The sequence below is a fragment of the Megachile rotundata genome, chromosome 12 (genome assembly GCF_050947335.1).
Source record: "Megachile rotundata isolate GNS110a chromosome 12, iyMegRotu1, whole genome shotgun sequence".
NCBI classification, from domain to species: Eukaryota; Metazoa; Arthropoda; class Insecta; order Hymenoptera; family Megachilidae; genus Megachile; species Megachile rotundata.
In genome coordinates, this window is record NC_134994.1 from 16,160,937 (window position 1) to 16,184,244 (window position 23,308).

The 23,308-nt window shown below is 46.1% G+C and overlaps 1 protein-coding gene across 16 annotated transcripts in view; it reads left to right on the plus strand.

Moving 5' to 3' along the window:
* The first annotated feature begins 530 nt into the window (after positions 1-530).
* The window catches only part of Ca-alpha1D (Ca[2+]-channel protein alpha[[1]] subunit D), a 35,642-nt gene continuing 12,864 nt past the window's right edge, over positions 531-23,308 (plus strand). For 2 of the 16 annotated variants that reach the window (XM_076537787.1, XM_076537784.1), the window contains exons 1-25: positions 538-1,220; positions 8,092-8,730; positions 9,087-9,192; positions 10,536-10,675; positions 10,787-10,893; positions 11,080-11,232; positions 11,664-11,860; positions 11,957-12,060; positions 12,389-12,552; positions 13,053-13,155; positions 13,411-13,556; positions 13,765-13,838; positions 13,908-14,059; positions 14,148-14,265; positions 14,343-14,435; positions 14,730-14,850; positions 15,024-15,115; positions 16,462-16,631; positions 16,709-16,818; positions 16,889-17,009; positions 17,097-17,226; positions 17,321-17,487; positions 17,557-17,644; positions 18,189-18,296; positions 22,130-22,237. In XM_076537787.1, the coding sequence (XP_076393902.1) occupies positions 8,420-8,730; positions 9,087-9,192; positions 10,536-10,675; positions 10,787-10,893; positions 11,080-11,232; positions 11,664-11,860; positions 11,957-12,060; positions 12,389-12,552; positions 13,053-13,155; positions 13,411-13,556; positions 13,765-13,838; positions 13,908-14,059; positions 14,148-14,265; positions 14,343-14,435; positions 14,730-14,850; positions 15,024-15,115; positions 16,462-16,631; positions 16,709-16,818; positions 16,889-17,009; positions 17,097-17,226; positions 17,321-17,487; positions 17,557-17,644; positions 18,189-18,296; positions 22,130-22,237 (3,183 nt within the window). In that variant the 5' untranslated portion in view covers positions 538-1,220; positions 8,092-8,419. The other 14 variants (XM_076537772.1, XM_076537776.1, XM_076537770.1 and 11 more) reach the window with 14 other exon arrangements.

Consider the following 23,308-nt stretch of genomic DNA (forward strand, 5'->3'; position numbering starts at 1 on the left):
TTGGGTTCGCATAATAATAAATTGGGTTAGCGTTAACGCTATTAAATCTCGATTATATTTCATCGTAACAATGATATTTTTGCTGGTACATTTGTCGCGCATCGCGAAATATATTTCGATATTTTGTAGTACGCTATTAAAATAGCAAGAATTTTGTAAGTAACGAATCGTATAAATAGGCGTGTACATCATGCATCGCAGGATGCAAGGTAGATACGTGTATACACGATTCATTCGATATTTTTTCCTAACGATATTAGCGTTGTTCGTTTCGTTCACGAAGCCGGGATTAGATAAACTTTTTTTCTTAAATGAAAACATTAGCGACGCACTTGATCATTGTACACCGTGTCCAGTCATCAGACACGTTCCTCTGTGTTCATGTATGGATCTCGTTCGATGATGGTCACCGAAAGGTGTCAACTATAGAGACGCGACGTGTCGTGGCCGATGCCACGCTCGTTGAACGAGCTTTCTTGTAAAAGGGTTTGTAACGGTTGGGGGTTGAGGGAGGCGGGGCGTCGCGACGCTAGGCGTCGCTGGCGTCGAACCGGCAGCATATCGTCGAGTCGAACGTGTCGTGTGCTGTCGCTCTATCGCCGCCTTCGTCGTCGTCGTCGTCGTCGTCGTCGTCGCGATCGTTGTTACTGTTTTGCTTTAAACCAGTTTTTTAAATCGCTCGTGTCAGCGAACCTCGACTTTTTTCTAATTTTTCTAAGCTTAATCCGAATTTTTGTAAAAAGGGAGGATACACGTATTTCGGTTGGTTGTTCGCGTCCACTCGTTCGTTAATTCGTTCGGTCGACGCCTGACCTCCCGGTCGTGGAAGGACCGCGATAAGGAAGTTCGTTAATAGGACGAGTCAGGGTTGTGCTCGACGTTGCATTCGGGGTTGCGGTAACCTTTGTGTACGAACTCGACTGACCGGGGGAGTAAAACGCGTAATGTATCGCGGGTGAAAGAGGGTGGGAGGGAGAAAGCGAAAGAGCGAGGGAGGAGACAGAACGAGGGGAGAAAGAAGGAAAAGAGCGAGTGATTCGAGAGCGAGAGAAGAAAAAGGAAGAGCCGATAACGAAGGTCCTGGAGTATCCGTCAACGGTGGCACGAGACAAGGAATCGAGGGATCGCTCGTTCGAAACGGAAGATCACCGAGAAGATTCGCGAAAGTGCGAACTGGACGATAATCGTAGCATGAGAGAAGAGCAGCACGCAGCGAGAAGGTAAGGGTAGTCGATTGATTCGCTGTCGACGTAGACGACGCCTCTATTCTGCCTACTTGTATGATCCGTTCTCGACGTATCTCCTACACGTCAGTAACAGGGAGAAAGATTCGATCGTATGACGGAACCGGAAGATCTCGAACGCGTTCGAGGGGTAAAGAAAACTCGGTCGTATGCGTGTGCGCGCGCGTGTGAACGCGTAGCTACGTAAGTAGGTGCATCGCGAATAATACGCTCGCGCAATTACTGCGTTCGTGGAAGCGCGAGGATGTAAAAACGTGCACGCGCTTACGTTAAATCTACGCTCGTCCACACGAACGTCCATCCGCGTACATATAAATATAATCGAACGCACCCAGATATCTATTTATAAATTTAAACACAAGGCAAGAAGAAGACGAAGAAGAGGTAGAGAAGAAGAAGAAGAAGAAGAAGAAGAAGAAGAAGAAGAAGATCAAGAAGAGGAGGAAGAAGTAGAAGAGAAAGAAGAAGAAGAAGAAGGAGCAAAAGGAAAAATAGGAGCGGTGGAAATTCGTAGCGGTGGTGTAGCCGATACTCGGTCTTTGGTAGATACGTAGGTGTGCGTGCCGCGAGTTTTCGTTGGTAGTGGTGCTCTCTGCCAGTGGTCTCTCGCGACGATGTTGCTGCTCGTGCGACGACAATGATTCTGGCGATGCTGGTGGTAGCAAAAGCGTGCCAGTTAAACCGAGTACGGGAAAGAGGTGAAAAGAAAATCATCGCGCACGCCGGACGTTTCGCGTAGAAAAGAAACTAGGAAAGAGAACGAAAGTTAAGGAATGGATTAAAGGTACCGGAAGGCGGTGAAAGAAGAGGAAACACAGAGCGATAGAAGTACCGGAAGGATCGCGATCGCGAGTGCGTCAACGCGGATATGACGAGCGGATACGCCCGACTCACGTGACACGCGACATCGTTTTTAACTGTTTCATTTTTGTATTGCAAGATATGCGGTAAGTGACAAGCAGAGACGTTTTCGATTTGGAGATCCTTCTTTCTCGAACTGGCCCTATGCTCCCCTACTTAGCTCGAGTACCGGAGAGACCGTGTTTCGTTTCCTCGTTGTTGTTTCTCGCGTGGAGAAGTCGGTTCACGGTTGCTCCAGGCGAACAGCTTTCGTGCTCGGAGTAATATTATTTTCGCGGTAAATTGTAATCCTTCTAAAATCATTTTGAAAGAAAATTGAAGCGCGCGTTGCAATGAAAATTTGTAAGCGTCGCGACACGAAAATGGGAAACAAACGATAAAATAGAAATCGATAGAACACGTGTACGAGACATCTTCGACGCAGTTGACTCGCGAGATATAGAACGTTCGAGAAACGTGATATCAAAGTAAGGGGTTAACGGTACTCGCGCGATTCTTCCTTTCGGTGTTCGATGATTTATTTTTTCGAAAGTTTGCCGATCTTGACGATAACTTTACTGTCGCGTCATGGTATTCATAAAAATTCACGGGAACCGATGTTCCAATTATCGCGAAAGTTGGACCATTAATTCCAGTGATAAAAGGGTAATATCTAAATGTCAGTAAAAGGGTAACGCGTTATTTCATTAATATCGTTGCTCTATTATCTGTTGAAATTTTGCCTGAACCGTTAGCTCCGGGTCGCGTACGAACGAATAACCCAAAGATTCTGGTTTTTGTCTCGACTACTTGCCTCGTTTACGCGTTGACGACGCATGTAGCTTATATGTATAGCGGACCTAATTCGTGTCAAGTTCGTCGGAAACGTTTGGATCGAACGCGTGTCTTTTCGTTACGTATCCGCGCGATTGGTTAGCCGAAAATACCAATGACACGGGTATCGTTCAGTCCGTACTGGAATTTCGTCGACTTAGCGTCGTAAAGATTAGTCCATCGTTACTGGAATCTCGACAACGATCGCGAAGATGGTTCTCGTTAATCCGCGAGTCTGTTGGTCGAGATAACGTCACGTTCCTTGGAGAAGTTGTCACCTCGATCGACCTGTTTCTCCATGGGCCAAAATCTCGGAGTAATCCCAAGGAAATTCGGGTCGATGCATAACGAGGTTCTACCCCGGACTCCCAGTCGACATTCCAAGGCATTCCGCCAGGAATGTTGCCTTTTCGAAACGTAGATTACCTATTATTTAATGGGTAACCGTGTTACCGTTCGAGATCGGCTATTACCAATCGTATCAGCTGTTTGGTTGGCCAACTAATCGTAAGAAATCGAGATCGATCGATTCCTTTCGCGTACAATCGGTATTTGATCGAATAGCGGCTGAAGGTCAGCTTCGAAACGAGAACAACGAGACTCGTTTTGCGAGTCGGAGAGAAAACATTGAAAAGGTTGAGCATAGTCGTTTGAATGGATTCGCGTCGACGTCGCGTCGTCGACGATGCTCGTATCCATTATTAGGAGGCTGGCGCCAGCGAGCAGGAGGGAATCAGGGTATAGAATTTACGAGTCGCGAGGACGCGGAGCTCGTCGACGAACGCAACGCGTCCTATGATCTCCGCGAGGAAAAACAAAAGTTCTAGGTTCGGGTGTGTTCGCTCGATATTCAGGCTAATGATATTCGGTATCAGGGCTGTGGGAGAACTAGTCACGCGAGCGTCACACGACGATGGACAAAGGGAGATCGACTTTGATTTTCCTTGAACCGTCACCCCTTCTTGCTTTCTCATTTACCTAACGAATATCGTTGCGTTACTTTGGTCAACCGTTAAGAAACTTTGCGACGATGGAAGCTCGATGATCATAATTATCCTCGATAACGCCAGCCGATATTATACGCCCGGTAATCGAAAGTTCGAGTAAAATCTCTTTGATGTCACTTTTCGTGCCTTAGCGTGTCTACTATACGTTTAATGCATATGATATCATTTCGTAACCGATATAGTTTCATAAATGCATGCGAGATAGGATGCCCCCTAATAAAGGAAACGACGGTGTTTAATACGACGACAAAACGCGTGCTTCGTGCGGGCATTGCCATAGCGAAAATGGACTCGCGTGGCAAAACCTATCGGAAGTCGAAATATTATACTATTAAATAATAAAGCTTACAAATAGTTATTTCGATAAACACGACGGCAAGCACCGATAAGAAGTAGCCGAAGAAATTCGGTTCGATAACGTTCGAACGCAATTCCGTCGGGTTTCCGTTTCACGACGCTTCCGACGACGGATCGCTTTAGCGGCAAGGAAACATCGTTTCCTTTTCCATCCAGAGCCTAGGTTGCAAGTACCTGGTTATCGCGAAACGTTCAAAGTTTCGCCTCGACTGTATCGATCGACTATAATGTAGGAAACGTTTTTTTTTTCTTTTTTTTTTCGACTTCCGCGGGATCGAATCCACTTTAGTTTTGTTGGTTGACAGTAGAAAGGAAATTTTCATGAATTTGGTTGGCGAGAAATTCCAACCGTTGAAATTGTTACGCGTTAACTGATCGAATCGAAATTGGTGAGAAAAAGGTCGTGGGTATCGTCCAGCCGAGTCGAGCGTGTGTGTAGGTTTCGAGCGTCATTCGCTCGGGACGCGAGAACGCAAGAGGTAGAGGGCGAGCCATCGACGTGTTACAAGCATCTCTTTGACGAAAGAAGCGTCAATTCTGCAGATTCGTGGTTAGGATATCGTCCCAATGTTCTCGGCTTCGTGACCTAGAGTACCAACTATTTTTAAAACTCTCGTTTTTCCGTCCGTATATTCGTCGAATCAGCGACCACGACTTTTCATTCCTGACTCTGTTATTCTGTTTCTCTCTATTTTTTTTTTGTTTGCGTCTACTTGTTACGTTACGACGCGTTTAATGAATCATTCGGTTTATATTTTACCTGGACGTTACTTGCCCTACTTTCGTCTTTAACGCTTCGGAAACTTGAACTTGTCGGACGTTGACGATATTTCTTGCGATTTCGTTATCCCGTTACCTCGTCGTATTCGCGCAAACGAAAGAAAAATATTGAAAACGAATCAAGTTGGAAGACAATCCGAGATTGTTCTATTTTAAATAATAGATAAGAGAAGTTCGACGATCTTGACGGCTGCCCGGACATGTGTCTAGGAGTAAAAATATCTCGAGTACAGCTTCGGGAAGAAGCTCCGATTTTGCTCGTACCACCGCTGCGTTCTTACGAATTGCTCCAACTCGAAAAATATCCTCGGTAGAATCGTGCTCGATATTTTTACGGCGATGCTCGGTTTACTTCGACGAGAATTTGATTTTTTGTAAAAATCGAGAATGTTCGCGGCGACATTCAGGATTTTCGAACGATTCGCTAGGCGCAAAGAATAAATAAAAAATGATAATCGACGCGACCCGACGCGACCCGACGCGACCCGACGCGACGTCTGAATTTCAGCGAGCCGATTATCATTGAAATGCAATGAATTTCATCGGGAAACGGTCGTTGGTTGATTCAAATTCAACCAGGCGCGTTCCAGATGCGCGCATTGTATCGTATTAGCGAATCGACGGTTAATTAATGGAGATCGAGCGATCTCTACCCATCGTTTCTTGCGATGCTCCAATTCCCGGTTGTCCCTGCCGGCCACGATATAATCCGAACGTTTAATTGAAACATCCGACGTTATCTTAACGAAGTGGAACAAGTGTTTGCATCGGCCAACTATCGATACAGTTTTCAGCGGTTGTCGAAAAAAGAAAAGAAAAGAAAAGAAAAGAAAAGAAAAATATTAACAACACGATTTTCTCTGATATCCGAAAGACTTGATCGTTCGCGAATACCGTAGGTAACGAGCAGTCGTACGAGTTGCGGCGGTCCACGGTTCTCGATGCATCGTTTATTTCGAATAGTCGGAGAAAGACGAAAACAAGGAAACAGGAAGGAAAGGTCGAGTGAAAAGGGGAGCGGAGGCTGCATATTTCACGAACGATCGACCTTCTTTCACGAAGTCGAGAAACGACTTTGTGACGCTGAAATATTGATATCAAGCTGGAAAACTCGGCTCGAGTTAACGGACAATAGAATTACGTGGGACGCATTGCGCCGGAAACGATGCTCTTTTCTTCTCGCGTCTTCCCTCTTGCTCGCCATTTTTCCTTTCTTCCTTTGTTTATTGTTTTTCTAAATTTCAATTTTCCGTGTTTTCCACCGATCCTATAACCTTTGCGGGAATATTATTTTTGAACGGTACATCGTAATACACCGTGTTTTCTCAATATTTTTTGCTATTCGCCGCGTAAATATTCTTATCGATTTACGATGATCAGCGATATTTTAATAACGAGACGCGCTGTCGGGCGCATCGTTTGGTTACAATTTGTTTGTCCGTTGCTTCGAATGGAATTAAAACGAATTTCATAGAGTTAAACTCGACGATCGCGTGGATAAAAAAAAAATTGAATTTACGACGACTATTTTACGATCGCATTTTAGAAACGGTACTTATCGTCGAGCTAAACGTCCCGGAAGATCAATTTCTGGATCGTTAACCCACAAAGTTGTAATTAACGGAAGCCAAATGGCTTCGACCGTGAGATTCCTTGTTGGAAGCAGTTAGCGATCAACTTCGCTGATAATCCGAGTATCGATCAGGCAATATTCTCGATCGACAGGATCGTTCCGCGGCTACCGAATTATCGCGTCGATTAGAGGGAGACGGTGATCGATGATCGGCGCCGCAAATTCAACGTAGTTAATTTTATTTAATTCGATGTGCATATATTCGGGTGGTCAGTGTTTGCCGGAATCGATCGAAAACCGCGTCGCTGTTTTGATCGTGTACGAAGGTACGAGGAGAGCCAGAGGGCGGTGCATCGATAGGAAAAGGGCTCCCGAGGATCGAGCAGAGCGCATGCCAGAAGGTAAACGGGTAAGCGGCCCAGCTTGCTCGATGCTTCCGTGGGAGCAAAGTAGCGAACTAAATTTAACTCGTTAGCACCAGTCGGTGACCATCTTACGAACGTAACCCGTAAATCGTCTTCGCGTTCTTTCGACGCGACGCAAAGCGACAGACGCGCAAGCTGCGTCAACGGTTACCGATTATTACCGTTGCTACGAACGAACAGACGAATTCCGAATTACGCGAAAACCGCTACAGCGATCCGAAACGACGAACGAAAGAATCGGACGGAACTGATTGTATCTCGAACACGATCGCGTGCCGTATCTATCGTGCCGAGTTCGTAGATCTCGTTGATCGATGCTTTTCCTCAAAATCTATATCGGAGCATTAACGAGGCCAGATTCGAACGAAGGACGGTGTATGGCGCGTACGCGGGAATCAATGAGTCGATACCGTTCGTCGATTTCGAAGTGGTTCGCCGCGCGACACGATCGAGCGGAAACGAGCGAACGCGCACGCGAGAAACTTGCACGTTGGTAAAGCTTTCTAGTATTTAGGCTCACTAAATATAGCGCGAGTCCGCTATAAATCCCAGACTCCCGGACTTGCCGAAATCTAAGCGGTAGCTCGTTTCGCCTCCTCTTTTCCTAGATCGCTTGTTGTCAGATTTTTAGCGATCGGCGCATCGGCTACGCCATCGAGCGCGCATTCCACTTTGCAAAAGACGACGTCTCTTTCCAGACTCTCTCGTATCGTCCAAGCGATACGAAAGCGGGGGAATGGGTTCGACGGTCGCGCGAAAGAAAAGAAATTTGATCTTTCCTAGAAAAATATTTCTCGCTTCCGGTGCGAACTCCGGCGAACGTCTTCGTTATTTAGAGGTACGAGGTCGTGGCACGAGAAATGTCAAAGCTCCGGATAAATAGGGCAACTCGTAGGTGGACGATAACGTTCGCGTCGAAAACATCGAAAACGGATTGATCGATGCGAAGGCCGGAAGCGAGAGGAGACGAGGCGAGGCGAAGCAAAGTTAAGATAAAAGAAGGCTAATAAAGGTGTGTATAAAATGTTTAGGTCACGGAGGGAGGTTCGAAAGAGCTTAGTGCCGTAGCATGCCGGCGAGCTGCAGCGGGTGGTGGGGCGTCTCTGAGAGAGCGCGTCGATCGGCGTCGTCGGGCGTCTACTCGAGCGTCTGCGTGGTCAGGCAGGGTCCAGAGAAGCGTGTCTACGCGTGTATAGCGGGACCCGGAGGAGGAGGAGGGGGCAGTGAAGGAGAAGGAGGAGGCGGCGGAGGCGGAGGACGAAGCAAGCGGAAGCGAAGGCGAAGAGGCAGAAGAAGAAGAAGAAGAGAGAGTCGAAGCGGAGTAAGCCTGGAGTTGATCGACGCGAGGAGTAGCGACCGATGAGCGCGGGGGGGGATGGGGGCTCGGGGTTGGGCCCCCCTGAGCTGCCGGGGGCCCAGCCGACTGCCGCGACCCCCCCCATCCTCGGGCAGCACCGGAACCCGCAAACTGCCCAGGACGGACAGCCAGCTACCGCGCAGTCGCAAACGGGCCAGACGTTCGGGACCAGTACCGGTGCCGCCAAATCGGCAACCAAGAGGCCGGCTCGAAGGGGTGGTAAACCTCCGCCCGACAGGCCTGTCAGGGCCCTTTTCTGTCTAACCCTCAAGAATCCCGTGCGAAAAATGTGCATCGACGTCGTCGAATGGAAGTATCCTTTTTTCTCTTTTCTAAGGTTTCGCCACCGACCGGAACAGCTGCTCGACTTGGAAATTTTACGCGGAACTGCCCGTCAGTCATCGTTCATCGATCTCGATACGATTCTCTTCTATTCCCAATTCCCAATTCCGTCACTATTTCGGTCTCTTACGTAAAACGTTTAAAACACTTATCGAAGTATTCGATACAAAAGCTAGGAACTATTCTTCCGTCTTTTTCCATCCGGTAAAATTCCGTCAGCCACGAGAGAAGTTTTCGGATTTTATATTCGAAAGCTTTTAAGGCGCCGAAAAGTCGGTTCCAAGTTATTTTCATTTTCCTTAGCTAGACCCGCGATCGACTCTTCAGACCTTTCGAGTGGCTTATTCTTATGACGATATTCGCGAACTGCGTTGCCCTGGCAGTCTACACACCATACCCGTTCGGTGATTCTAATTTGACCAACCAGTATTTGGTAAGTATCTTTTTTCTTTTCACTTCGATAATATTTTCTTCGTCGTTATTTAACATTTCCGCGGCTGTTCACCTTTACGTTCTTGTTAGGCACAAATCGATTCGACGTCCGATATACGCGCCGTTATCCTGCGCCACGAGCAAAGACAACCTTTCGGTATTTTCAATTTTCTCCTTTAAAAATTGAACGCGATCGAAGAAACGAAACATCGACGATCGCTTTGGATGTCAGGTATCTTGATCCGAGCAACAACTTTCGATCAAGCTAATAATAGAGAAGATAATAGAAATATCTGTTCCGTTCATCGAACCGCGTGAACCGGCCAGGTTATCGGTAAATAAAAGCCATGTTCAAGAGATAGGGTTGATGGCATGAAACTTATTCGAGGTGAAACATCGATAATTGCTCGATCTTGCTGACAATCAGGGTGCACTGTTCCCTACTATTATCGGAAAACATAATTCGCGCGTAGACCCAGTTTTTCGTCCAACAAACCGCACCTATTTTTCTTCGAACGCCTGCTATTTTCGCGGTTGCGTTTGTCGGCGCATTCGTCACATTTCAATTAGAATAATTAAGTCTTAATACATACACGTAAAGCGACGTGCCGTTTAACGTAAAGCGATAACGGCAGCGGCATCTTTCTACGGGTTTATAGTTTACCTTCTAAACTCGTGTCACGATATTCGTGTCACCGCGAACAACGGAAATCGGTGAGAAGCGATCGATATACATATAAAGGACGTGTACCGGAAGGTTGGACGACATCCTTTCGAGGATGGATTCAGGACACGCGACGTTCATTGTTGTATTCCGTTACTATCGAGTGTTCGGTATGCAACAGTTTACGCAGCTTCTCCATGGTCGTCCGTCGCGTCGAACGGACAAGTGGTCGCGAATGGTCTTGATCAGCCATCGATAAACTACGCGGACTTTAAGCGGTATAAATGTTTAGGGAAGTTGCTAGTAAGCGTGCACGGATACGATGAATCATTGATCGCGGCCCGAGTGTCTGCAACGCGTTCTTCTCTATTTTTCCGAAAACGGCAACATTTTCACTCATCGTCGACGATAAAGCTTCTTCCAAATATTCGCTCGGCCTGTATCGCGTCTGTTCGTTAAACCCGTCGCGCTCGCGAACGTAAGCAGCTTTTCGAAAATTCGAGCATCTGGTTTATTTCTCGAAAAGAAGTTCGAATTCGCACCCTTCTCGTTTTCTGGCCACGTATCAGCGATCGTATCAGCGATCGTATCAGCGATCGTCGTCTATTAGGTTTACCGTTTAGCAGGACGATGGAATGGAAGAACGTAACATTGAAATATCGTAAACGGTTATGTTTCAGGAAAAAATAGAGTATATATTTCTTGTGATTTTTACGGTCGAGTGCGTGATGAAGATCATCGCTTACGGTTTCGTCGCTCATCCTGGAGCTTATCTTCGGAACGGATGGAACATGTTAGATTTTTCGATAGTAGTCATAGGGTGAGTATACCGTTACGAACAATCGCTTCGATGCTCGTTCGAAAGGAGACTCCTTATTCGATCGTTGCCGCGAAATGGATATCATTTAACCTCTGTACCGTTTCTTTACAGAATGGTGAGCACGGTGTTGTCGATACTAATGAAAGAAGGTTTCGACGTGAAAGCGCTGAGGGCTTTTCGAGTGTTGCGACCTCTTAGGCTGGTTTCTGGAGTACCGAGTAAGATTTCCATGTCAAAGCGATTATTTAAACGCGAATCGATTCGACTATTCCCGTTGCTCGCACGCGGTTGCATCCTTTTATCGTTTTTCGAACGGTTGCATCGCTTCGTTTCGTTTCGTTTCGTTGCGATGGATACTCGAAGAAAGGCAGCGAATAACGATATGTCCCCGTCGATATGTGCAGGTCTTCAAGTGGTCTTAAACTCTATTTTGAGAGCGATGATACCCCTTCTACATATCGCTCTACTCGTTCTCTTCGTCATCATTATTTACGCTATCATCGGCCTCGAGCTGTTCTCTGGCAAAATGCATAAAACTTGCAGGCATAACGTAACCGGTAAGTATCCTCGCTAAATAATGCTTTCTATGATTACGATTCGTTGGGAAAGGTATTTGGCAAGATTGCTCGACACGATTCCACCCGTATCGACGAGTTACGCGAGCGAAAATTCGTCGATTCTCGTGAATCAGACGTTTACCGTGAGACACGCGGCTCACGGTCCGCGCGCTAAGAATAATTAGACGCGTTAGTTTCGCCGTGGCTGAATCATATCTAAAATAGCGATGCGTGTTTCGGGGTTAAGCCGGGGAAACTCCTTCGACCCCGAAATCTGCCAACTATTTGTCGATATTCCATTGGCATGCTTTTCTTTTATTGGCTTATTAGCTAAACGTTTATTAGCGGACGATGTTTTCGGACAAGAAACGATCGCTCCGACTTCTAACTTATTCCAATTTGGATAGCGAATAAGGATAACGTGTTCGCAGACGCGATAATGGAAGGCCCAGTTCCTTGCGGACCCGGTGGCTTCCAATGCGAGAAGGTCGGGCCCGAATATCACTGTAGCAAACGGTTTTGGGAGGGCCCGAACTGGGGTATCACGAATTTCGACAACTTTGGCCTTGCCATGTTGACGGTCTTCCAATGCGTCACGCTCGAGGGTTGGACGGACGTACTGTACAGCGTAAGATTCATTTCGTACTTGCTCGAATTGTCGATTAAACTTATCGATCTGTTTTAACACCGTCCGGCTTTCTTCGTCTTTGACGGGGATGTTTAGATCGAAGACGCGATGGGAAGTTCGTGGCAATGGATCTATTTCATTTCTATGGTCATACTTGGAGCTTTCTTCGTGATGAATCTGATTCTCGGTGTGTTGTCCGGGTAAGTATAACGGATCCAACGAGATCGATGTATTATTTTCAACGAAATCACGTTCCTGACAATTAACGCGTTGACTATCGTCGATAAAAATGGGACGCCTTATACTTCACGCATCCCCTATTTACGCGCGCCGGGGTATGGCAAAATGTGTTTTCAAAGTATTATAGAACGCGGGACACGGAAGTACGAGTCTCGTGACGGTGATTTCGAAGTTTCTGTTGCACGCGGAAATTTCTCGATTTCCGTTTCACTCGCGAACCTTTCAATTACGCTCGAGTCTGGCTTTCTCTGATCGCGTCACGATATCGTGTTCCTTTGCTCGATGCAGCGAGTTCTCTAAGGAGAGAGAGAAAGCGAAAGCGAGAGGCGACTTCCACAAACTCAGGGAGAAGCAACAAATCGAAGACGATCTGAGGGGGTATCTGGATTGGATCACGCAAGCCGAGGACATCGAGCCGGAAACGGACGAGCCGAAAATGCAGGACGGGAAATGTACGTGACCAGTTTGCTCGTTCACCCTGCTTCTTTCGTGTCTTAGCTCCCGTAATTTTAGCTCGGCCGTTCTTCACCGTTCAATCGAACTGGAATATTTTTATGTTCGCGCACCCCTATCAGGACCGTGTACGTTTCTCTTAATTAAGCGCGTTCGTCTAGAAATAAACCAGTCCGAAATATAGAATTATTTATTCGGTTTATCAAGAGTAACGCGATAAACCCGCAAGTATAACCGGAGTCGATTAAGCGATCGGACTAATTAATGCTTTCCAACCGTTCCGTCGCGTCGTTTCTTTCATTCTATATTTTTCAAACGTTAACGTTCGTTACATCGTTTCTCGTAACATCGTATTCGTGAACGAATCTTGAAATTCGTACTGTGCCGTCGTTCGCGTACCAAACGGATCCGTCCAAGTTTCCACCCCGAAAGTAACGTTCGTTGTCGATAGAAAATTGGAAAAAATGTTCGTCGAACGTTGTTAAAACGATTGTTACAGCGAAACAGCAAAGCGAGATGGAGAGCACGGATCAATTGGAGGGTGACGAGGAAGGGGTTCAACAAGAGTCCGTGTGGAGAAGAAAAAAGCGCGACTTCGACAGGTAAGAATATTATCGTTTGTTCGCTGAACGAGCCAGTCAATCGACCTATCGAACGTTTCTCTTAATCCCAACGTTATAACAGTAAATTTCTACGCGAGGACTTTTCTTCGATATTTCGTTCGAACAACACGATCAGCGCTTATGTTCGTATAATACTAAAGGTACGAAACGAGACTGTTCGAGAGGTTGTTCGCATCGTCGAGCGTTTATCGCGTTCGCTTTGATCGAACGACAGTTTGCAACGAAAATTTTCAGAGTGAACAGGAGAATGAGGAGGGCCTGTAGAAAAGCCGTCAAGTCGCAGGTTTTCTACTGGTTGATCATAGTATTGGTTTTTTTGAACACCGGAGTTCTGGCGACCGAGCATTACAATCAGCCGCATTGGTTGGACGACTTTCAAGGTAGGTCGTGTCGGTAACGATAAACTAGCCAATTCCGCTGTCAAACGAGTGTCGCAACGTTCGATAGGTGATTTTTCATCGAATTTTTCTGCGTCGAGTAGAAAAATTGAGCGGAGAAACGCTTATCGAAACGGATGTTACCCGTCGGACAGCAGCGTCGTTTTACCTTATTTTCTCGTCTGAAGATACAATTCTTTTCTACACGCAGAAATCACAAACATGTTTTTTATCGCGCTCTTCTCCATGGAGATGATGTTGAAGATGTACAGTTTAGGATTTCAAGTAAGTTGCACGCGTATAATTTGTTGTTTCTTCAACGAGGCGTTTTTTCAACGAGCAATCTGTTCGTAGGGTTACTTTGTCTCGCTGTTTAATCGTTTCGATTGCTTCGTGGTGATCGGCTCGATCACCGAGATGATCCTCACGAACACGCAGGTGATGCCGCCTCTGGGCGTCTCCGTACTTCGTTGCGTCCGGTTACTCAGGGTATTCAAAGTGACGAAGTAAGTGCCATCGTCGTCGTAACGTTCTTTGTCGCGCGTTTTTCCGCTTATCGAGAATAGAAAATAACGTTCGGACGTGGATTTTCAGATATTGGAAGTCGCTGTCGAATCTGGTGGCTTCTCTCCTGAACTCGATACAATCGATCGCGTCGTTGTTGCTTCTACTCTTCCTGTTTATCGTGATTTTTGCCCTGCTAGGCATGCAGGTACGTTTCTCTTTCGCTCGAGAAGTTGAACTCGGAACACGTCGTTGAATCGCTTTGTAACCTTAACGTTCTCGCAGGTGTTCGGTGGAAAGTTCAATTTTAGCGAGTTACAGGACAAGCCTCGTCACAATTTCGACAGTTTCTGGCAAAGTTTGTTGACCGTGTTTCAAGTAAGTTCGCTGTTGCGCTCACTGGCGCTTACGTCCGTTTACGCGAATCGATCACGCGTCTCACCGATTCCATAACGTATTTCGTTGAAGCGAGAACCACCTTGAAAATCATCGACACGAAATTGATCGAATTATCAGGGTTTTCTATGATCCTGATATACGTGACCGATACGCGTAAATCGAAGCCGATATATATATATATATAATCCGAAAGCTAAGCGATTTCTATCGTAAAGCGAGCGTGCGTTTTCTTCGCGTTTAATTTCGCGTTTAATCGAAGACTTTTACCGATAGATACTGACAGGCGAGGATTGGAACGCCGTGATGTACGACGGTATCAGAGCTTACGGAGGTGTAGCCAGCTTCGGCATGCTTGCTTGTTTTTATTTCATCATTCTTTTTATATGCGGTAACTGTATCCTTTTTTCCGGCGAAAATATTCGCGGTCGAGTTCGTCGGAGAATAAACGCCGCGTTCGCGACGAACAACGTTTCCGATAAACGAATTCGAACAAAATCCACTCGAGCACAAGGACGCGATCCTCGGTGTTCGAGCTATAAATGATCCTTGACGAAAGAAGTATCGCAGATATTCTACTGAACGTCTTCTTGGCCATCGCCGTCGATAACCTCGCGGACGCCGAGTCGTTGACTGCCATCGAAAAGGAAGCCGAAGAAGAGGTGAGTTTCTTCCTACAGTTTTTCTATCGTTTCGCATAGACGTTAATTGTCCGTCGAACAAAGAGAAAAGTTCGATCCGTTCGACGAGGCTTCTCGAAGAAGAGAAGAAGGAGACGTGGAAAGAACGCGTTGCTCGTCGAATAAACGTTTCCTCGTCGCGTTTACTCGGTTCCCAAGGACGAGGAAAATTATAATGCCGGGCGTTTTAATGTTCGTCAAAGAAGGTAGGAAGAGGGGAAGGCTCGTTTGACATTTCTCCTAATGACGGACGTCGTGTCTAAGGCTGACGCCAACGACGCTGGCGCTGACGCCGACACCGACGCCGACGCTGACGCCGAAGCTCTTTATTGCACGTTACGCTCCCTCGAGTTCGAATCTTGCAAATATTTGACGCGTCGCAATTAAGCGAATCTGGGTCGTCTACGAATACGGGTTAGATCGGCGATCGATTTCTACGCACGTACTACGACCGTTTTAGCTACGCGAAACGCGATAAATAGGCCCTCTAACTGACCGATACCGATTCCCGAGTAATCCTGGTGCCGTCAAAAAAAATTGTGTCACCTTTAATCGTCGGTACGCTTCGATACTCGAGCTGGAGGCGACGGTAGGAAGCACGCACGCGGAATCGAGGTCGCCGCAATCGAATACCGATACTCTAGAATTAAAACCGTTATCGAGAAACATTCGCTGTTTATCGCGCGCGCGAGAGTGGAATACGTGGTAGTACAACCACTCAGCGAGAAAATATCGAGTTCGTTTCGCGCTATTCATCGTTCAGTCATTTTCGAAACTGTTGCTCGCTGTCCAAAGCGTTTATCGCTACGCGTTCATAGTCTGCCACCTACGTTTCTCTTACCGTTCAGTCGATTGCTCCAGGACAACCAACGGCACCCTCGGATCTCGCGACGAGAGTATCCTAAGTAGTTCCCTTATCGCCGCTTTCGATCGTTTCGCACGGATTTTTATCTAACGATATTTCGTAACGAGGGAACTGTATAAATACGCGAAGCAACTCGAGCGCGAAGCTCGTAGTAAGGGTGGAGAAAAGAGGCCGTCATCGAACAAAATCGCGTCGCTTCTTCTGGTTGAACGTTCGAAGCTTAATCGTTCGTGAGTTTTCGATAAGCTAATGAAAAATCGATATTTAACCCGTCGAGCATTCACCCAGCGAGGTTTCAGCTTCGCCATCGTTTCGCGATGCTTCATGAAATTCGACGAGTTCTACGGAGCATAGTTTCTTGCGCTTTAAACGGGAATTAATTACTTCTTCGGATCGATCTTCTCTAGCACTAGACACGTCGCGATACGAATTGTATTTTTCTTATTTTCGGTCGTTCGTTTAGGCCAAAAAGAATAAATCTCACAGCGCGTCGCCGGCCAGGGACGAAGAGAGCGGAGAACAGGGCGATGGTGGCGAAGGCACAGGCGGAGAAGACGAAGGTGGTGGCACGGATTTGGAACACGATCCGAACGAGACGATGGAAGATTACGAGGCAGCTTTGGACACGGAAACGTGAGTAAAAGTATAGCTGCTTCTAGCTCGATCGCGATCCGAAGAAAGGGGAACTAACGTTCGAATAAATCGGCCAGGTCGGAAAAGAGCGAAGATACGAATACTCACGCGAAAGTGCGGCTGAACATAGACGAGTCCGACGAAGAGGTGGAGGAAGAGGAGGAAGTCGAACAAAACGAGATGCACGGTAATATTTCGGCTGTTCGATTCGTATCGACTATCTTCGAATAAATATGTATGTACATACTTCCGTTTAGACGACGGCACGGAACAAGGGGTGTCGGCTAGACCACGAAGAATGTCGGAGTTTAACATGGCCACGAAGAAACAACCGATTCCCCCTGCTTCGGCTTTTTTCATTTTCTCCCAAACGAACAGGTACCGTAGACGTTTATTTTTACTCGGCGATTTTCCGTCGTAACCTTTTCTTTCCGCGTATTTTTTCATCCTCGCTGCGTCTTTCAGAGTTCGAGTGTTTTGTCACTGGCTCTGCAATCATAGCTATTTCGGCAACGTGATTCTCGTGTGCATCATGATATCGTCGGCCATGTTAGCCGCCGAAGATCCATTGAGGGCTTCGTCTTATAGGAATCAGGTACGATAAGCCATTATTCCGTGCTCGTTTACGATTTATGGAACATCGAGAACGTTTGAAATCCAACCAACGAACCCTTTCTACGTTCTTGCAGATATTATTGAATTTCGACTATTTTTTCACCACAGTGTTTACGATCGAGATCTGGCTGAAAATGATCTCGTACGGTTTTATCATACACGACGGCGCTTTCTGTCGATCGGCGTTTAATTTGCTCGACCTGTTGGTCGTTTGTTCTTCTCTCATTTCTATGTCTTTCAGGTAAGAATTTTCGAATCTCTCGTCAACATTCACCAATCATCGTGCATTTCAATTTCACTTGTTTTCCAGCTCCGGTGCATTTTCCGTGGTAAAAGTGCTTCGAGTGTTGCGCGTCCTGAGGCCTCTGCGCGCCATCAATCGTGCCAAGGGATTAAAGGTATCTTTCCTCGCTTATTATCCACAAAACTGTACCGCAACTTTGTCAGATTCTGTCCCAGGATCTAGTACGAGCGTCGAACAAGACGCGTCGCGTTCGGAGACCAGTGTAATTTCCTTTCGTCATTTAGATCGAGTCAAATCAGATTTTTCGCCGATAAACACTTTTCGCGAATTGCATTTGAACAATGGACGCTAATAGCGTCGAATTCCAGATTGCACAGGAAGAAATGTTTCACAAAAAAAAAAAAATATATATATATATTTTCCGATTGTTTGTTTTCTCAAGAGCTTTTACGAGAACGACGTTTCTCGGTTATCGAGAAATCTTTTTCCTGTGCGATCCGCTAACGGTAGCGTACGAAAATAAATGAGAAAAAAAAGAACAAAGAGAATAAAAGAAAAGCTAAACGGTAAAAACAGAAATAAGAAGCAAGAGAATAATTAAGAAAAGAAAGGTATAACCGACGCAATAAATTAGTCGGCACACGTAATATCCCGTTTGTAAGAGAACGGATTTACATTATAATTAATGTTGAACCCAGCACGTAGTACAGTGCGTCATCGTAGCGGTAAAGACTATCGGAAACATAGTCCTCGTCACCAGCCTCCTGCAGTTCGTGTTCGCCGTCATTGGCGTACAACTGTTCAAGGTAGGATTGCCAGGCCCCGCACACTAAAAACGGTCCTGGGAACATTCCTTCGAACCTCTCGTAGTACACTAGAGTGGCATAATATATAATACGACCAAACCTTCAAATACCCTGGCCCCCCCTCTCTCTCTCTCTGTCTCTCACACACACTCTGTCGACCCATCAGACCTTTCTTATGATCCGGTAAACGTATACATATTATCGTCATTCTCGTTTATTCGTTACTTCATGTACGTTCGATGCAACGCCCCAGTAATTCACCGTCACCAAAATTCACGATCTATCAGTTCGTTTACCACCTCGGTACGCCTTTGCTCGACGTCCCGACAAACTTCTTCCCGACGATTATTCGCGGTAATTTGAAAAATCGAAAGTTTCCGCTTACTTAAAAGTCCGACGATAGGTCGGAGAGAACGGCGAAAGATCCGGCGGAAGAACCCGATGGTTTTTCGTATTAATACCAAAATGGCGTTGTGTGTGATCTCCCCACCCCCACCCCCCGTTAGTAAAACTGCAGCTTAAAAACATCGGGTTTCCCTCTGGATCGTGCATGGCAATTTGTTCGCGAAATAATCGTCGAGAGGCGCGGGCACGAAGCAGACGTTGTTTTTTTCCGACAGATGCACCTCTGGGTATCTTCCCTGTGACAAAACCAGCTGTTTACCGTTTGATTTAATCATTGGGTTTCTTGTCTCGACACTCTCTCCCCGAAACCTCTCACTCGAACTCTGCCTCGCTTTCTTTTCTTCCTCGAACGTTTTTCTTTCGATCCGCGAAAAATACGCGCGCGTTCTCGACGTTCGCCACTGCCAGCCCCGATTCGAAACCGTTTCACGCTGGCGTTATATGTACCTACGCGCTTCGAAACGATCGTGACAACATAGAAGCAACGATATCGTGATAGAAGCTCGTCGAGAGACGGCTGATTTCTTTCGCTTTCTACGATCTTTTTCGTTTCGAGTAAGAATAACGCTTATACTTGATACAGAATATTTCGAAATTCTAACCGATTAAAGTTTATCCGCGAAGGGATTCGAGTTACTCGATGTTCGATTCTTAGCGACTCGCGATATTTCTGCCTGTTCGTCGTTCGTAGAACACTCTCGCACGACCGGAATAATCAAAATTCTGAAGCATCTTGTCTTACGTAAATATCGTTGTCTCGTTAACGTTATAGACGAGGGACCGGGGGGAGATGAGACGGTAGCTCAAAGTAGATAGAAACAGAACATAAATATCAATTACCACGTTTCATACATACATACATACATACATACATAAATAAATACATAGACACATACATACATACGTACATTCACATACGTATATTTGTACGTGTGTATGTCTCTTTCGAAGAAGAAAGCGACTGTAGGAAAAACTGCTTTCTCGCAAGGTCTATCTACATATAGTCTTTGATCCGTCGACTTTAGCTTTCGTATCTTCGTTTATTTCTCCTTTGTCTGAATACCTGACGACTTTCTGTGTCTCTTTCTTTTCCTCTCTTTCTCTTTCCCCGTTTTATCTGTCTGTTTATATACGTACACACTTTTTCTAATCTCTCTTCCGTCTTTTCCCACTGTGTCTTTTTCACCTTCACTTCGCTGCTCGAGACTTTATAGTTGGAAAACTAAGTATCAGACACGCGACACTCGAACACATCTGGCACAAAAACGCGATTAATCCTTTGGTTAACCAACTAAATGAATAATTAACGATTAAATGAAATTATTGGTCGTATCTCGCGTTGGCGTTGGAGAAGGGAAACCGAAGGGTTAATTCGCCATGGAAAGAATACGCGGGTGTCGTACGCGAAACGGGACACGCTAACTATCGTCGATCGCGATGCTTCGAAAGTATCGGAAGAGTACATTTCCGGACCAAGAAAAACGTCGAAAGGACATTGCGAACGACGATCGTCGATAGAGTCCGTTCCCGTGCTCCAAACGTTACACGACGCGTCGCGTTAACGATTCGACATTCTTCGACAACCAAATTTCACGATACTCACAAAGACATCCATACAGGTTGCGTGATCGAAACTGATAGTAGAGGATTGTTTGAAAATTGCATGCTTGTGCCGGCTGAGCGTTGCAGTGGTGTGTCGCTATATTAACACGAGAGAAAGGAAAGGAAAAGAAAGGAAAGGGAAAGAAAGAAGGAAAGAAACGGCAGTTACGCGAATTTTCCTCGAATCCGATAAATTTCGTATAACGATTAGGTTCGAAACGGAACGTGAAATATGAACGCGCGTTTTATCGTTTTTATCGTGAACGATGGAAGGATAGAAGATAGATTCTCCGGAGGTTTTTACGCGACATTTCGAGCGATCTGGACCGATACGAGAAACTCGACGAGTTAATATTATTTGATCTCGCGTCAAAAGGAAAGCTGACCTTTAGGAAAATTAAAAAGAAAAAACATGTAACTAATTTTCTCGGTACTGTTAACGAGTTTCGAAGAGCACGAGTTATCCCGTACCTGGATCAAAGGCTTCCGGATGTAAGTCGTGCCCCAAAGGACGAATATGCCAGCGTTTCGTAGCGACGCAGCGAGGAAATTGATCATCACGGTTTACGTCCGGAACTATCGACGAGCCATAATAACGTAGAAGTCTCCGTACTTTTCGTGTTTCGACCTCGACTACCTTTATCGACGTCTCGTCGATCAAATTTACATGTATAATTTCGATCCGAGCGATAACTTCGATATAAACGTTGACGGAACAATGTTCCCCATCGATGTCTAGCGTACGTTAGCCAACGTAGAATCCACTTGAAATGCTCTATCGCATTCGCGAAAAGTAACGTTCGTCGTCGAGAGAAATTTAGAGTTAACTCGTAGTTATAGTTACACGTTTGTTGCTTCGTTTCGATTAGTTTTAGAGAGAAGCGGATTAACCGTTGTAGCGTCTAGTCGAACGCGTATCGATCGTTATCGTTAGTCGTTAGACCGAGATAGATGCTTCCTTTCGGCCGATGAAACGTCTACGTAATCGCGACTAGTGGCCGATCTCTTCCTGCCCAAATTGTACTTCGATCGATCGTTGTCCAAACTATCGTAGCAATTGGATGCGATACTTACAAATCTTGTCCTTAACACTTACCGTACACGTAGCACTCGACCATACACGCTCGCGTTTAACGCGTTTAACTCCTTTCCGTGAAATTTTTCTTTCGTATCGCTCGAAACGTTGTTAGCTACTAGTTATTACGAAACTATGCGTTTGGGTGAAAGAGAATTTCGTAACGAACGAAAAACGTGTTAAACGAACGTTTCGAAGATCGGACCCGACGAGAAAACGCGCACTCGCGAAAGGCCCATAGGTGCATTGCCGAGAAAAAACATCGAGCACTGGTGGGTTGGATGGATGGCGAGGGCTTAGTTCACGATTTAACGGAAACGAAGGACAAACCAAAGCCGAACGGATCGCGCCAATTTCTTTATTCGACGTAAATTTATTAAATCACGAGCACGAACACCGAATGGTACGCTCGCAAGAGAGTGAAAAAAGAGTACGAACGGCGAGACAACGAAGAAAGCGAAGCAACGAAACGCGACGTCGTTAGCTTCCCACATTCCCCGGACCCAATGCCACTGACGAACGATCAGAATAAAAAAAAAGAAAAGAAAAGAAAAGAAAAGAAAAGAAAAGAAAAGAAAAGAAAAAGAAAGGAAAGAAAGGTGAAAAACAAAAAACTAGCCGTACCCCCCCTCGATTAATGCTACTTTGTATTTTTTTGTTTTCTCTTTCTGTCTGTCCGTCTCACGATCCCGTGTTCCCCGCTGTGCTCGCTCGCCCTGCTCACCTGCCCTGAACCAACTACGTAAAAAAGTACGTAGTGAAGTGTGTGATTGTCGCCATTAAAACGATCGGCAACATTATGTTGGTCACCTATCTCCTTCAGTTCATGTTCGCTGTTATCGGGGTACAGCTGTTTAAGGTAAAACCAATCACCACAACTTTAGAAAGTTTAAACTAAGCCAACGACGAACTCCTCTCTTCTTTTTCTTCCGTTTCTACTTCTTCTACTTCTTCTACCGCTACATCTGTCTCTCTACTTTTTTCGTTTCTGTACTCGTTCGGTCGACGTTTCGTTTTTTCATTCTTCTTTTTCGCTATTCTCATTTTGTCTGGTTTCTTTTCTTCGTCGTTGCTGTACGTCGCGATCGTCGTCGAACGATAGATCTATCGTCGCGATCGAAAGCGTCGAAACCCGTGGATCGGATCTCGGTCCGGAAATTCGAATTTCCTTGGCGAAACACGGGGAAGCGGCATCGCGCGAATCTTCTCGATCGTCTTTGATCGTTGTTCGTTTAATCGAGTTCGCTTCCCCGAATTTCGCGAAACGCTGCACGCACCGTTGCACGGTCGCAACGCTCAGGAAGATTCTTGCACGGCTCTAGAAAGGACAATATCGGCAATCAACGGATCGAACCGACGACGAAGAACCGTGTAGCGAATCTTTATCGATCGATTTTCGGAGAAATGGTACGAAATTGAGACATCGATCGATCGCGAAGCTGCTCCGGTTGTTGCCCATATTATCCTTTGCGAAGATCGTTTGCGTGCACGACGAGCGATAACGCACCGTCGAGAGTAACCTCTAGACTCGGTGACGCGAATCGCGTTGTCCGCGATCCAGTTGTTCGCTTCGGCGAGAAAATAAGGCGGAGATAGATCGTCGAGCGAGACTCGTTACACGATTCAACGAACGCGTCGTAGCCGTCGTACTCGAGATAGAAACACTTTCAACGAAATAGACGCATGCTAATTTCGCTGTGTACGAGAGAATGTTGCTTTGATCGTAGTGCATGGCTCCGTAGCGTAGGTCGTTCGAGTGCACCGAAACCACGAAGCGTCGTTTATTATTCGAGTCGTTAGCATCGAAACTCGTCGAAATAAAAACTCGACGAACGAAATCGTAAAGCGTCTCGTGGTTGCGGTTCGCACGGTTAAAGAACGAACGTTGCATGAAACTCGTTCCCCGTTGTGTTCCGATCGTAATTCTGTA